Raw genomic sequence first — 16297 nt, 5'->3', positions numbered from 1 at the left:
GCCTGGGAAATTCCATGGACAGAGGAGTCTGGAGAGCTATAGTCCATGGGGTCACAAAAGAGTTCAACATGAATTAGCAACTAAATAACAATAACAATCTTTTCTATATAATGCTTTGCAACATGAAAACAACACATGCAGCCAAACTTGTGATGGGAGTGAAAAACTTAACAGTTCTAGAAAATTCATCTGGCTTACCTAAATAATTCATCACTGCCTCCAACACCTATTCTATAGCATCCTGGGTTTTCCACTCAAGGGGACTGACAGATATTTTAATTTGAACAATTCAAAAATCATAGTTTATTGACTGTTACTCAATAATTTCTGATGGAAGTTACTTTGACATTATTTGCCATATTGTGAATGGATATTATGATATTAAAGCTTTTGCTACTACAGCTGTTCTGCTTTCCTATTTTTAAAATCATGACTGCACTTTTCTTACACAGTAAAATGCCAGGAAAGACAGGAATAAAGCAGAAGTTTAGTTTCTAGCTGCAGAAATTATATTCTAAATTTAGCTATAGTCTTTGCTACCAAGTAATTGAAAATATTTCATTTACCAGCACAGATTTTATAATGGTGCTCAATCTAAGTTCTCTACCTTCTATACCTGCCTCCCCCACACTTCCCACACAATTAAAACAAGAAGGTCTGTTAGGAAGTTTAAATTCTTTATGGTAATGCTACACAAATCCATGTTCTCATTTAATAGTTTTAAGAACTATATTTTCATAGGAAAACATTGTATTATATACTTACAAGCACCATCTTCATCATAGTTACTAAGATCGGCATGGACTGTTCTGCTGAATTCTAACACATTGTACCACTGATCTTTGTTCATAACGCGATACTTTGATTGCTGTAGAAAACAATATAAACATTTGGATTACAGAAGAAGCAATATCTATTAGGATTTGACTTCAATAAACATAGTTATAACTTTGTTGTGATTTAGTGTTTCCTAAAACAGTTACTCTTCTTTTAATTATTTGTGTTTCTAAGAGAATTTTCAGGGTCATTTAGATGTTAACATCTTCAATTTTATTTTTTCCTTTTTTTTTTAAATTCCTGAGGAATAACACAGCATCAAGGGCATTAACAAAAAGGGTAAAACTCAGTAAATTTTTACGAATGTATATGCTGTGTAATCACCAGTGAGATCAAGCTATATAATGTTTCTTATACACAGTAAACTCCCTCCTGCTGCTTCTCATTACATTGTTTCTTTGCATAAGGTTTACTGTTTAGCCACATTTGAAGTTGGCATTTTCCAGGCTTGGGTTCAAATCTTACTTCTATTACTTAATTGAGTGACCTTGGGAAAGTTACTCAATGGCTAAGTGGAAATAAAACATAATTCAAAATGGTGTTATAAAAATTTAAAAAGATAATGTATGTTAAACACCCTCCACACAACAAACATTCGAAAATATTTAGTTCTCTCAGCAACCTTTACATGAGAATATTTTTACAAGGAATGATATTTATCTCTGTCCCCAAATTACTAATATAAAGAAGATGGGTAATGTCCATCAACCAATCTACTTTATTACGCTAAAAGATTTAAGTGTGCACATAAGACCTTTTTATACTACTGTCTCTTATCACAAGCTTTAAACAAAACTAATCTGGGGAACTTGCTATGATAAACAATCAGCTTCATGAGTAATTATTTTCAAAGCAAAAGCATCTATATTCAAGAAATGGTAAGAAGTACACCAAAATAAAAAACAAAACTGCAAAAGCAAAAAAACACTACCAAAGCAAGAAATGGAAAAAAAGGACAGTATCTTCTTAGAATCACCTTGAACAACAGATACAAGAATAAAGCCTTTCTTCTAAAAGAATACTTCCTTTATAAATTCAGCATACATGTCTCAGTAATCACTGTATCTAAGTACATTCTCATATTTGGGGACATAAAATATTAAACTTTCTAACTGTGGTGTTGGAGAAGACTCTTGAGAGTCCCTTGGACTGTAAGGAAATCAAACCAGAAAATCCTAAAGGAAATCAATCCCGAATATTTATTGGAAGGACTGATGCTGAAGCTGAAGCTCCAATACTTTGGCCGCTTGATGGGAAGAACCGACCCACTGGAAAAGACCCTGATGCTGGGAAAAACTGACCCACTGGAAAAGACCCTGATGCTGGGAAAAACTGAAGGTAAGAGGAGAAGGGGACAACAGAGGATGAGATGGTTGGATGGCATCACCGACTCAATAGACATGAGTTTGAGCAAGCTCCGGGAGATAGTGAAGGAAAAGGAAGCCTGGCATGTTGCAGTCCATGGGGTTGCAAAGAGTCAGACGCGACTGAGCAACTGAACAACAAAAAGATATTAAAAGTTTATTATAATTCTTTAGATTGGGCCTAAGCTTTAATACTAAAATTGGTTCTTTTAAATTAATTTTTTCAGTCTAATATTCTGTATATAGAAAGAAACTTGACTTAGAAGCTTGAGATTTGTACATTAGCATCAATTCTCTCCTGAAAAATCCCAAAATACTAATTTTACATTAAGGGCATTTGTGCTAAAATATATTTTGTGAAGATTTATCTTTGTTTTTTTTTTTTTTGAAGGGAGAAGAGCTGTGAGGAAGGGAATAGACACAGCTTATGCACAAAATATATTAATGAACATGAACTCATGTCTAAAAGAGAGCAGATAGGTATACATTTAAACAAATTTTCAACCACTTATACAGATTTTTTAAAAAGCTACAGTATTAAAAATCTTTTTGTTTTTATTCATTTAAAGGTATGTTTTTCATTCAGCTTAAGTTTTTAAATATTATTTTAAACATAAAAACATACACATACCTCCAGGTACTGGTAAAATACTGAAAACAGTGGCCATGTCCTCCCAAGGAGAAGAGCTAACATAGACTTGGCAGTATCAATATCAAGGCTTCTCTGATCTTTATCCTAAAACAAAAGATAAAAAAGTTTTCCTAAGTGTGGTTTCAAGATAATAAAAAAAATATTAAAATTGCAAACATGGAAATTCCACCTACCCTTGCAAAATCAAAGGCATATCTGTAAATATTCTTAAACGAAGAAATATCATTCAACTGTGAGCGCAAAAAGTCAAATTTGTTCTGTAACTTTTCTGTGCAGTCACACCTTAAATTAAAAAATCAAATGTTATATAATTAAGAAAATTAAATAAAAGTATCTTTGGGTGTTAGAATGAATGCATTAAATTGAAAAGTGAGCACATTTATGAAGTTAGTTTAGGTTTAAATTTTCTGATTCACAAATTTAGAATAACTGTTGCCTTCTATCTACCAACACAATGTAAAAGGGAAAAGGGAAAAGAAAACCTGGCAATCTATGAAAGGTCACTCCAATAACTTTTCTTCCAAAAAAAAAAAAACAAAACACCCACAACTCAAGCATAACCTCGAATAAAATCACACTTATTTGGCAAAAAGAAATGTGCTAAGATATACGCTTTTACCACAAATAAAGTTAAAATGACAGAACAAATAAAATTAATCAGGCCTCTGACACAAGTTCTCAGGCACCATCTTGGTGAAAGAGACAACCATGTTTCCTTGTAAAAGTTTAGTAGGTAATCCAGAGGAAATACATTACATTAGTGATTCAGTCATAAACTCAGATTCCTACTACATTTTCAGTAAACAAAAAATCTAAGTATATCAGTGACAACTTCACATAAGGTACACATACAAAAGAAAGCAAACAAGTAATAGATGTTATCTCTAAAGGTACGACTAACTAAATATAAGGAGCTAAAGAGATGGGATGTTCCAAAGTATTACTGGCTTTCTGGTTTTACCTGGGTTGATTTACTCCACTATTTAGCAAGAAACAAGGCAGACAAAGCCTTCGCAATTGGCACAAACCTGCAGTCTCATCTCCAGCCAGGGCCCAATACCCTTAAAACGTAACTGTGCTCTAGTTATACTTCACTTAGCATTCCCAATTGCCATATCTCTGTTTGAAGCACATATATCTACTTGATATGCTGTTCCTTCTAATATTTTGTCAAAAAATTACTCATCAAAACTAACTCACAGTTTGTCCTTTCTGAGATCATCTGACTCTTTTCAATCAAATTAGTTGTGCCATCTACTGTGACCAAGTTTTGCACACAAAACTGATTTCAGTACTCATGACAATACATCTAGCATTCTCAGATTTAACCAAGACTTTCACTGCTCTAAATCAACAATGTGATGTGTAGCAATTTATCATTTTATTAATGTGTAAAATATCTGAATAAATTTCTAGTGTTGCTTAACGCCTGCATTCTTAGAATAAGCCAAACTTGGTCATGTTACCTGTTTTATACACTGCTGGATATTTTGCTTTGTTCATAAATGATACTGGCTGTATATTCTTTCACATTCTTTTTGCTAGTCTTATAACAAGCTTATACCATAAGCCTCAAAAAACCAAAATGAAAAATGGTACACTTTCTTCTGTTTTCTGAAAAAAGTTTACTCAACATTGGATTTAGGATTTGAACAAACTCAGCAGCTTAAAAACCACCTGGGCCTTTTTACTAAGAAAAGGAAAACCTTTAAACTACTAAATCAGCATTTTAAATGGTTATTAGACCATTCAGATTTTTTTATGTCTCTTTGAATCAGTTTTGGTCATTTATACACTTTTCTGATTACTTATTTCACATATAATTTTACTTAAATATGCCAATTAAAATATTCATAATATTTTCTAACATGATTATTATATATATTTGCCTTTTCTTTGTTCTTCTTGATTACCTTGTCAGAATTTCTTAATTCTCTCAATTGTATCTTTTTTCTATTTTACCAGGGTTTGGAGACTTTTTATCACCTTTCTTTTTTCTTTTAGTTAATCCTTTTCTTAAATTAGATAAGAGTTCACTTGGTTTTAGACTTTTCCCCCCCTTTTAATATAATATTTAATGCTACAGACTTCCCTCTAAGTACAATTTTAGCTTCACCCAAAGCTTTGTCAGTATTAACTGGTTTGATTATTCACTTGCAAATAAGGCCTTTACAAAAGTGATTTCGGAGGAGCTGTAAGGATAAAGTCTTGCTAGAATAGATTTAAAAGAGCGAATGAGGAGAAACTAGATAAAACAAGCCTAGACAATTGCTTTCAAAGAATCTGTTTCTAAAATGGAGCAGAAAAAAGAAGCAGTAGAGTGCGATGGGGAAGGCAGGCAGAAAGTTCACTTTAAGAAAAAATAAGAGAAACAACTTGCTTCTAAGAAGATGAAGTGTCGTTTCACATCTCTCCTGTTAATTCAATTAAAAGCCCTATACATCATATACAAAACAAACATAAAAAGACTCTGAAAGAATCTGAGAAACGATACAGTCACATGTTCCCTGGGTTTTTTTCTTGCCTCATCTATCCCAGCTTGGAGCTGAAGGAGTCAGCAAAACAGAAATGCCAACGAGGGCAGACAAAAAATAAACAAACATACAAAAGCCTGATTTCCCCCTCTAGCCAAAAGTAAGCAATCTGGCAAGACAGAAATCATTAAGGGAAAAAAAAAACAAACCACTCTTCCCCAGTCAAACACCAAAGAGAAAACTGGCTCAACTCCCACCAACGCCAACAAAGGCTGAATGGGGAACTGAATGGTCCACCCTCACCAGAATATGGGGGCGCTCTGGGGGCTCAGTGGTCAAGAATCCTCCTGCCAATACAGGCGACTCGGGTTGGACACCTGAATTGGGAAGATCCCCTGGAGAAGGAAATGGCAACCCACTCCAGTATTCTTGCCTGGAGAATCCCATGGACAGAGAGCCTGGCAGGCTAAAGTCCATGGGGGTCACAAAAGAGTCAGATGCGACTTAGGGACTAAACAACAAACAAAACACTAGCATATAAGCAGGATGCCCTCTCAAATTCTGCAGTGTCAGCGGAAACCACAAGGGGTACATGAACTCCCACCAGGCAGTGAAAAGCAGACATTCCTCCTCTACTAAGGCTTTCAGCTTGACCGAAGAACACCGTGGTCAGTCCAGCAGTGTCAATGGAGACAAAGTATCTGTGGAGGCCTCTCACCTCTACTGACAGTAATGAGGACTTCCTCCCCAGAAGGCAAGGGATGCAGAAAGGAACTTCACTTTCTATGGGCACCTGAAACTAATGAGGCAACAGCCCTCAATTCTCCTGTCCAAGTGGTATTAGAGGAAGTTACCTAAAATAAAAGCCTCAAATAAGATCCAGACTTTCATAACATAATAATACTCCAATCTTCCAGGTTTCAATTAAAAAAAAAAATTGCCTGCCATACGAAGAACCAAGATCTCAAACAACAAAAGGGCAATCAATAGATGCAAACACTGAAATGATAAAGATGTTTAGAATCACTCGACTCAGATTTTAAAGCAGTTATAAAAATGCTTCAGTAAGCAATCAAGAAATTAAGATAAATGAAAAGACAGAAACTATCAGCAAAGAAACTGAAAGTCTAAGGAAAGAAATATATAACAGAAGAACCACAATTTTTGAATTGTAAAATACAGGGCAGACTTAAGCCCTAATACATCAGTAATTACATCAAATGTTAAGTGTTTTAAATAAACCAATTATAAGATTAGAGACTGACAGACTGGAACAACAACAACAAACACCCTCAACTCTGCTGTTCAGAAGAAACTGACTTTAAATATAACAATACAGGCAGGTTGAAAGTAAAAGAATAGAAAATGATATACTGTACAAACAACTAAAAGAAATAAGAGGTGGCTAAACTAGTATCAGCTAATGTAGACTTCAGAGCAAAGAATTTATTAAACTAGAGAAGAATATTACACAATGACAAAAGGTCAGTCCACCAAGACGATAGAACAATCCCAAATGTGTGCACCAGACGAGAGCTGCAAAGTATAAGGAGAAATAAACAAATTCACAATCGCAGTTAGATTTCAATCTCTCCCAGCAATTGACAAAACACAGAACATGAGTAAACATGTAGAAGAATTCAGAACCAACAATCAACAGGATCCAATGGACATGAAAAGAACATTCTACTCAATGGCAACAAAATACTTTTCAATCCTAAACCATAAAACAAATCTTCACAGATATAAAATAACTGAAGTCACACAGCGTATGTTCTTTGACCACAACGAGACCAAACTAGAAAGCAAAACTTAGAAATTAAACAGCCAACTCCTAAATAGTCCATGGGAATGGAAACCAAAAAATATACTGAACTGAATGAAAATGAAAACATATATCAAATTTTTGAGATACAAAACAGTGCTAAGAGGGAAATTTATATGGAACAACAGACTGGTTCCAAATAGGAAAAGGAGTACATCAAGGTTGTATATTGTCACCCTGCTTATTTAACTTATATGCAGAGTACATCATGAGGAAAGCTGGGCTGGAAGAAGCACAAGCTGGAATCAAGATTGCCGGGAGAAATATCAATAACCTCAGATATGCAGATGACACCACCCTTATGGCAGAAAGTGAAGAAGAACTCAAAGACCTCTTAATGAAAGTGAAAGAGGAGAGTGAAAAGGTTGGCTTGAAGCTCAACATTCAGAAAACGAAGATCATGGCATCTGGTCCCATCACTTCTTGGGAAATGGATGGGGAAACAGTGGAAACCGTGTCAGACTTTATTTTTTGGGGCTCCAAAATCACTGCAGATGCTGATTGCAGCCAGGAAATTAAAAGACGCTTACTCCTTGGAAGGAAAGTCATGACCAGCCTAGATAGCGTATTAAAAAGCAGAGACATTACTTTGCCAACCAAGGTCCGTGTCTAGTCAAGGCTATGGTTTTTCCCGTGGTCATGTATGGATGTGAGAGTTGGACTGTGAAGAAAGCTGATCGCCAAAGAATTGATGCTTTTGAACTGTGGTGCTGGAGAAGACTCTTGAGAATCCCTTGGACTGCAAGGAGATCCAACCAGTCCATTCTAGAGGAGATCAATACTGGGTGTTCATTGGAAGGACTTATGCTAAAGCTGAAACTCCAATATTCTGGCCACCTCATGCGACGAGTTGACTCACTGGAAAAGACTCTAATGCTGGGAGCGATTGGGGGTAGGAGGAGACGGGGACGACAGAGAATGAGGTGGCTGGATGGCATCACCGACTCGATGGACATGAGTTTGTGTGAACTCCGAGAGTTGGTGATGGACAGGGAGGCCTGGGGTGCTGTGGTTCATGGGGTCGCAGAGTCAGACACGACTGAGCGACTGAACTGAACTGAACAGAAAACAACCTTGATCAACAATCTAAGCTCCTGCCTTTGAAATCTTACCTAGATTCCAAAAATAGGAGCTTAGATTATTGAAAAAGACCAGAATAAACCTATGGCAAGTAGGAAAAGTAAATAATTATCAGCATGAGGAATGAAACAAAGTATATCATTAGACTTGCAGATATGAAAAGGATATAACTTTGATAACGTAAGAAGAAACAGACTCAGAACTTCCCTAGTGGTCCAGTGATTAAGAATTCTCTCTCCAGGACTTCCCTGGTGGCTCAGAGGTCAAGAATTCACCCATCAATGCAGGAGACATGGGTTCGATCCCTGATCCAGGAAGTTCCCACAGGCCTCAGAGCCCTAAGCCCACACTCCACAACTCGAGAGCCTGGAAGCCGCAACTACTGACCCCACAAGCCACACCTGCATGGGCTCTACACAAGAAGCCACCACAATGAAAGGCCCACACACAACTAGAAAGCAGCCCCTTCTCCTCGCAGCTAGAGAGAAGTCCTTGCAACAATGAAGACCCAGCACTGCCCTAAATGGATGAATGAATAAACAAATTTAAAAAAATATTTTTTAAAATTCACTTTCCAATGTAGAGGAGGCGGGGTTCAATCCCTGGTGCGGAAACTAAGATCCCACATGCTGCAGGGCGACTTAGCTCATGCTCTTCAACAAGAGAAGCCCCCATGCAACACAACAAAGACCCAACACAGCCAAAAGCAAAAACAGGTGACATGGACCAATATTTGAGTTGTGTAACTATTAACTATTAAATAAACTGAATTCAAGTTAGAAACGTCTATAAAAGAAATATACAGGTTCAGGTGGATTTACTGGAGAATTTTACCACCTTTGAAGATCAATTCTACAACCTCCTTCAAAAAATAAAGTATAAGCAAAACCTTTTCCAATTTATTTTATAAACACAGTATTATCTTCACCCTAAAATCAAAGACAATTAAAAAAAATAATCACAAGGAAAAAATTTACAGCTATATATACAGAGATGGATGTTAATAACTTATTATTGTGATAGTATTGCAGGAATCAAACCCATGTCACCTGTGTTTCCTGCATTGCAGATGGATTCTTTACCCACTGAGGTACCTGGGAAGCCCTTAATTTTGTAATATATACAAATATTGAATCCTTACGTTTTACATCTGAAGCTAATATAACATTTTATGTCCATTATAACTCAATAAATAAGAAACAGGAAGTAATAGACCAATAGCCCTCATGACTCCTTAAAAAAATATTAGCAAATAGAAATTAAGCAATATATAAAAATAATTATATACCATGATCAAGTGGGATTTATTCCAAGTATGGAAGACTAATTCAGTACTCACAAAAAAATCACAAAAGGGAGCACTGGAAGATGGTGGAGGAATAGGACGGGGCGACCACTTTCTCCCCCACAAAATCAGCAGAAGAACATTTGCACGCTGAGTAAATCCCACAAAACAACTTCTGAATACTGGCAGAGGACATCAGGCACTCAGAAAAGCAGCCCATAGTCTTCAAAAGGAGGTAGGAAATAGTATAAAAGATAAAAAAAAAGAGACAAAAGAGGGAGGGACAGAGCTCCATCCCGGGAAGGGAGGCTTAAAAAAAAAAAGAGAAGTTTCCAGACACCTGGAAACACTGGCCAGTGGACCCTCAGAGGGCCGCATAACTGGGAGACAAAAGACATAAATAATTAGAACTCACAGACTAAGTGCCCAGAGGAAACTCTCAGCAGAGAAGCAGCGCAGATGCCCACAACCCCCACTAGCAGGCAGGGGCTGGGCAGGGAGGCACGGGCAGCAGTGCTTAGAGGGAGAACGGGGCTTGAACGCCCCAGGGCAAACTGACAGCGGGAACTTAAAACATCCAAGCAGAAGCTGCAGCTAAAAGGCTAGGAAAAGCCTGCGAAAAGCCCCAACCCAGGACTCCGCCAGCCCCGCCCACAGAACAGGGCACTGAGCAGAGCAAGCCGGCAGGCAGTGGCCCAGCCCCCGCCAACGCGGGCAGGGAGGGCAGCCAGCGCCCGGGCAGGGGCAGCCGCGGCCCCAGAGAGGCTTTCCGTGCCAAGCTGCAGGCAGGCTCCCTTGCTGGCCAGGACTTCTTGGGTTCGGGCCAGTCGACATCCGCCTGAGAAACTGTGCTGGTTGTACTCCCAGAAACCCGAGCTGCCGGGACCGGGAAGGCGATAAGTCGCAGCGACCGTGCTCGCCAAACGCCTGGTCACCTGAGCTGCTTGGACCAGGGAAGACACAAAACGCAGGCCCAGCCAAGTATGCGCCTTTGTGGAGTACCCGAGGACCTGAACCTGAGCCGCTCAGATCTGGGAAGTGCATGCAAACCAGCGCCAGCCGTGGACACCTCCCAGCAGAGGAACCTAGAGCCTAAGCAGCAAAAACAGGGAAAGCACACATGCCTCGAGCGGGAGCATTCCCAGTGTAGCTGAGACACTCCGAGCACTCCCCACAGGCGCCAGGGGTATTTGTTAGCTGCGTTGTTCCCTCCCCACAGCAGGACTGAACAGGTGAGCCAGGGGAAAAAAAAAAGTGTCCACCACCGCATCCTGGTGTCAGGACGGGAATTAGATACTGCTGCTGCTGCTGCTAAGTCACTTCAGTCGTGTCTAACTCTGTGTGACCCCATAGACGGAAGCCCACCAGGCTCCCCCGTCCCTGGGATTCTCCAGGCAAGAACACTGGAGTGGGTTGCCATTTCCTTCTCCAATGTGTGAAAGTTAAAAGTGAAAGTGAAGTCGCTCAGTCTTGTTCGACCCATAGCGACCCCATGGACTGCAGCCTACCAGGCTCCTCCATCCATGGGATTTTCTAGGCAAGAGTACTGGAGTGGCTTGCCATTGAAGAGCTTTTTCAACAGAAGGAACTGCCTTGGAAGTAACAGAGGGAGAAGCCTTGAGCCTACTGCAAGAATAAGACTGAAAAACAGAGGCAGAGGCTTAAGTCCAAATCCTGAGAACACCAGAGATCTCCTGTTCCAGAGAACATTAATTGATAGGTACTCATCAAATGCCTCCATATATACACTGAAACCAGGCACCACCCAAGGGTCAACAAGTTTCAGTGAAAGACATACTACACAAACTATCCAGCAACACAGGAGAATAGCACTGAGCTTCAATATACAGGCTGCCCAAAGCCACTCCAAATCCACTGACATCTCAAACTCATTACTGGACACTTCATTGCACTCCAGAGAGAAGAAATCCAGCTCCACCCACCAGAACATCGACACAAGCTTCCCTAACCAGGGAACCTTGACAAGTCACCCATCCAACCCCACACACAACGAGGTAACTACATAATAAAGAGAACTCCACAAACTGTCAGAAGACGGAAAGGCCACCCCAAGCACAGCAATATAAGCAAAATGAAGAGGCAGAGAAATACCCAGCAAGAAAAGGAACAGGATAAATGCCCACCAACACAAACAAGAGAGGAAGATATTGGGAACCTACCTGATAAAGAATTTCGAATTTTAATTGTGAAAATGATTCAAAATCTGGAAAGCAAAATGGAGGTACAGATAAATAAACTGGAGAAAAGGACTGAGAAGATGCAAGAAATGTTCAATAAGGAATTAGAGGATATAAAAAAGAGTCAATATACAATGAATAATGCAATAGATGAGATCAGAAACACTCTGGAGGGAACAAACAGTAGAATAACAGAGGCAGAAGACAGGATAAGCGAGCTAGAAGATAGAATTGTAGAAATAAATGAAACAGAGAGGAAAAAAGAAAAATGAATTAAAAGAAATGAGGACAATATTAGAGACATATGGGACAATATTAAACGCCCCAACATTCGAATCATAGGAGTCCCAGAAGAAGAAGACAAAAAGAAAGACCATGAGAGAATACTTGAGGAGATAATAGTTGAAAATTTCCCTAAAATGGGGAAGGAAATAATCACCCAAGTCCAAGAAACCCAGAGTCCCTAACAGGATAAACCCAAGGCGAAATACTCAAAGGCACATAATAATCAAATTAACAAAGATCAAACACAAAGAACAAATATTAAAAGCAGCATGGGAAAAACAAATAAAATACAAAGGGATCCCCATAAGGATAACAGCTGATCTTTCACCAAAAACTCTTCAGGCCAGGAGGGAATGGCAAGACATACTTAAAGTGATGAAAGAAAGTAACCTACAGCCCAGATTACTATACCCAGCAAGGATCTCAATCAAATATGAAGGAGAAACCAAAAGCTTTACAGACAAGCAAAAGCTGAGAGAATTCAGCATCACCAAACCAGCTCTCCAACAAATACTAAAGGAGCTTCTCTAGACAGGAAACACAGAAAGGGTATATAAACTCGAACCCAAAACAATAAAGAAAATGGCAACGGGATCATACTTATCAATAATCACCTTAAATGTAAATGGGTTGAATGCCCCAAACAAAAGACAAAAGCTGGCTGAATGGATACAAAAACAAGACCTCCATACATGTTGTCTACAAGAGACCCACCTCAAAACGAGGGACACATACAGACTCAAAGTGAAGGGCTGGAAAAAGATATTCCATGCAAATAGAGACCAAAAGAAAGCAGGAGTAGCAATACTCATATCAGATAAAACAGACTTTAAAACAAAAGCTGTGAAAAGAGACAAAGAAGGAAACTACATAATGATCAAAGGATCAATCCAAGAAGAAGATATAACAATTATAAATATTTGCACCCAACATAGGAGCACCGCAATATGTAAGACAAATGCTAACAAGTTTGAAAGGGGAAATTAAGAACAACACAATAATAGTGGGAGACTTTAATACCCCACTTACATCTATGGATAGATCAACTAAACAGAAAATTAATAAGGAAATACAAACTTTAAATGATACAATAGACCATTAGACTTAATACATCTCTATAGGACATTTCGGTGGCTGCGCGGGCACAGGAGGGCCGAGAGGAGCTACTCCACGTTCAAGGTCAGGAGGGGCGGCCTTGAGGAGATACCCCTCGTCCAAGGTAAGGTACAGCAGCTGCACTTTTCTGGAGCGGCTGTGAAGAGATTTTCCACGACCAAGGTAAGAGAAACCCAAATAAGACGGTAGGTATTGCTAGGGGGCACCAGAGGGCAGACAAACTGAAATCATAATCACAGGAAACTAGCCGATCTGATCACATGGACCACAGCCGAATGTGGTCCACTGGAGAAGGGAATGGCAAACCACTTCAGTATACTTGCCTTGAGAACCCCATGAACAGTGACAAAGGGCAAAATGATAGGATAATGAATGAGGAATTCCCCAGGTCGGTAGGTGCCCAGTATGCTACTGGAGCTCAGTGGAGAAATAACTATAGAAGGAATAAAGGGATGGAGCAAAAGCAAAACCAATACCCAGTTGTGGATGTGACCAGTGATAGAAGCAAGGTCCGGTGCTGTAAAGAGCAATATTGCATAGGAACCTGGAATGTTAGGTCCATGAATCAAGGCAAATTGGAAGTGGTCAAACAGGAGATGGCAAGAGTGAACGTCGACATTCTAGGAATCAGTGAATTAAAATGGACTGGAATGGGTGAATTTAACTCAGATGACCATTATATCTACTACTGTGGGCAGGAATCCCTTAGAAGAAATGGAGTAGCCATCGTGGTCAACAAAAGAGTCCGAAATGCAGTACTTGGATGCAATCTTAAAAATGACAGGATGATTTCTGTTCGTTTCCAAGGCAAACCATTCAATATTACAGTAATCCAGGCCTATGCCCCAAACAGTAATGCTAAAGAAGCTAAAGTTAATCGGTTCTATGAAGACCTACAAGACCTTTTAGAACTAACACCCAAAAAAGATGTCCTTTTCATTATCGGGGACTGGAATGCAAAAGTAGGAAGTCAAGAAACACCAGGAGTAACGGGCAAATTTGGCCTTGGAGCACGGAATGAAGCAGGGCAAAGGCTAATAGAGTTCTGTCAAGAGAACGCATTGGTCATAGCAAACACCCTCTTTCAACAACACAAGAGAAGACTCTACACATGGACATCACCAGATGGTCAACACCGAAATCAGATTGATTATATTCTTTGCAGCCAAAGATGGAGAAGCTGTATACAGTTAGCAAAAACAAGACCAGGAGCTGACTGTGGCTCAGATCATGAACTCCTTATTGCCAAATTCAGACTTAAATTGAAGAAAGTAGGGAAAACCACTAGACCATTCAGATATGACCTCAATCAAATCCCTTATGATTATATAGTGGAAGTGAGAAATAGATTTAAGGGACTACATCTGATAGATAGAGTGCCTGATGAACTCTGGACGGAGGTTCGTGACATTGTACAGGAGACAGGGACCAAGACCATCCCCATGGAAAAGAAATGCAAAAGAGCAAAATGGCTGTCTGAGGAGGCCTTACAAATAGCTGTGAAAAGAAGAGAAGCGAAAAGCAAAGGAGAAAAGGAAAGATATAAGCATCTGAATGCAGAGTTCCAAAGAATAGCAAGGAGAGATAAGAAAGACTTCCTCAGTGATCAATGCAAAGAAATAGAGGAAAACAACAGAATAGGAAAAACAAGAGACCTCTTCAAGAAAATTAGAGATTCCAAGGGAACATTTCATGCAAAGATGGGCTCAATAAAGGACAGAAATGGTATGGACCTAACAGAAGCAGAAGATATTAAGAAGAGGTGGCAAGAATACACGGAAGAACTGTACAAAAAAGATCTTCCTGACCAAGATAGTCACGATAACGTGATCACTGACCTAGAGCCAGACATCTTGGAATGTGAAGTCAGGTGGGCCTTAGAAAGCATCACTACTAACAAAGCTAGTGGAGGTGATGGAATTCCAGTTGAGCTATTACAAGTCTTGAAAGATGATGCTGTGAAAGTGCTGCACTCAATATGCCAGCAGATTTGGAAAACTCAGCAGTGGCCACAGGACTGGAAGAGGTCAGTCTTCATTCCAATCCCAAAGAAAGGCAATGCCAAAGAATGCTCAAACTACTGGACAATTGCCCTCATCTCACACGCTAGCAAAGTCATGCTCAAAATTCTCCAAGCCAGGCTTCAGCAATATGTAAACCGTGAACTCCCAGATGTTCAAGCAGGTTTTAGAAAAGGCAGAGGCACCAGAGATCAAATTGCCAACATCCGCTAGATCATGGAGAAAGCAAGAGAGTTTCAGAAAAACATCTATTTCTGCTTCATTGACTATGCCAAAGCCTTTGACTGTGTGGATCACAATAATCTGTGGAACATTCTGAAAGAGATGGGAATCCCAGACCACCTGACCTGCCTCTTGAGAAACCTGTATGCAGGTCAGGAAGCAACAGTTAGAACTGGACATGGAACAACAGACTGGTTCCAAATAGGAAAAGGTGTACGTCAAGGTGGTATATTGTCACCTTGCTTATTTAACTTCTATGCAGAGTACATCATGAGGAACGCTGGGCTGGAAGAAGCACAAGCTGGAATCAAGATTGCTGGGAGAAATATCAATAACCTCAGATATGCAGATGACACTACCCTTATGGCAGAAAGTGAAGAGGAACTCAAAAGCCTCTTGATGAAAGTGAAAGAGGAGAGTGAAAAGATTGGTTTGAAGCTCAACATTCAGAAAACAAAGATCATGGCATCTGGTCCCATCACTTCATGGGAAATAGATGGAAAAACAGTGGAAACAGTGTCAGACTTTGTTTTTTTGGGCTCCAAAATCACTGCAGATGCTGATTGCAGCCATGAAATTAAAAGACGCTTGCTCCTTGGAAGGAAAGTTATGACCAACCTTGATAGTATATTAAAAAGCAGAGACATTACTTTGCCACCCAAGGTCCGTCTAGTCAAGGCAATGGTTTTTCCCGTGGTCATGTATGGATGTGAGAGTTGGACTGTGAAGAAGGCTGACCGCCGAAGAATCGATGCTTTTGAACTGTGGTATTGGAGAAGACTCTTGAGAGTCCCTTATACTGCAAGGAGATCCAACCAGTCCATTCTAAAGGAGATCAATCCTGGATGTTCATTGGAGGGACTGATGCTAAAGCTGAAACTCCAATACTTTGGCCACCTCATGCGACGAGTTGACTCACTGGAAAAGACTCTGATGCT

At 39.5% G+C, this 16297-nt stretch overlaps 1 protein-coding gene across 3 annotated transcripts in view; it reads right to left on the bottom strand.

The window, feature by feature from the left end:
• DCUN1D5 (defective in cullin neddylation 1 domain containing 5) overlaps positions 1-16297 on the bottom strand; it is a 50841-nt gene that overhangs the window by 13495 nt on the left and 21049 nt on the right. For all 3 annotated transcript variants that reach the window (XM_055422862.2, XM_088842877.1, XM_088842878.1), the window contains 3 exons: positions 3027-3135; positions 2833-2937; positions 766-868 (listed from right to left, as the gene is read on the bottom strand). In XM_055422862.2, coding sequence (XP_055278837.1) covers positions 766-868; positions 2833-2937; positions 3027-3135 — 317 coding nt within the window. The remainder of the gene's footprint in view (positions 1-765; positions 869-2832; positions 2938-3026; positions 3136-16297) is intronic.

Source organism: Moschus berezovskii, chromosome 14, assembly GCF_049115385.1.
Source record: "Moschus berezovskii isolate FMDL1 chromosome 14, NW_MosBer_1.0, whole genome shotgun sequence".
Lineage (NCBI taxonomy): Eukaryota > Metazoa > Chordata > Mammalia > Artiodactyla > Moschidae > Moschus > Moschus berezovskii.
The sequence above is the reverse complement of the archived record's forward strand: the minus strand, read 5'-3'. Positions and strand labels throughout refer to the sequence as shown.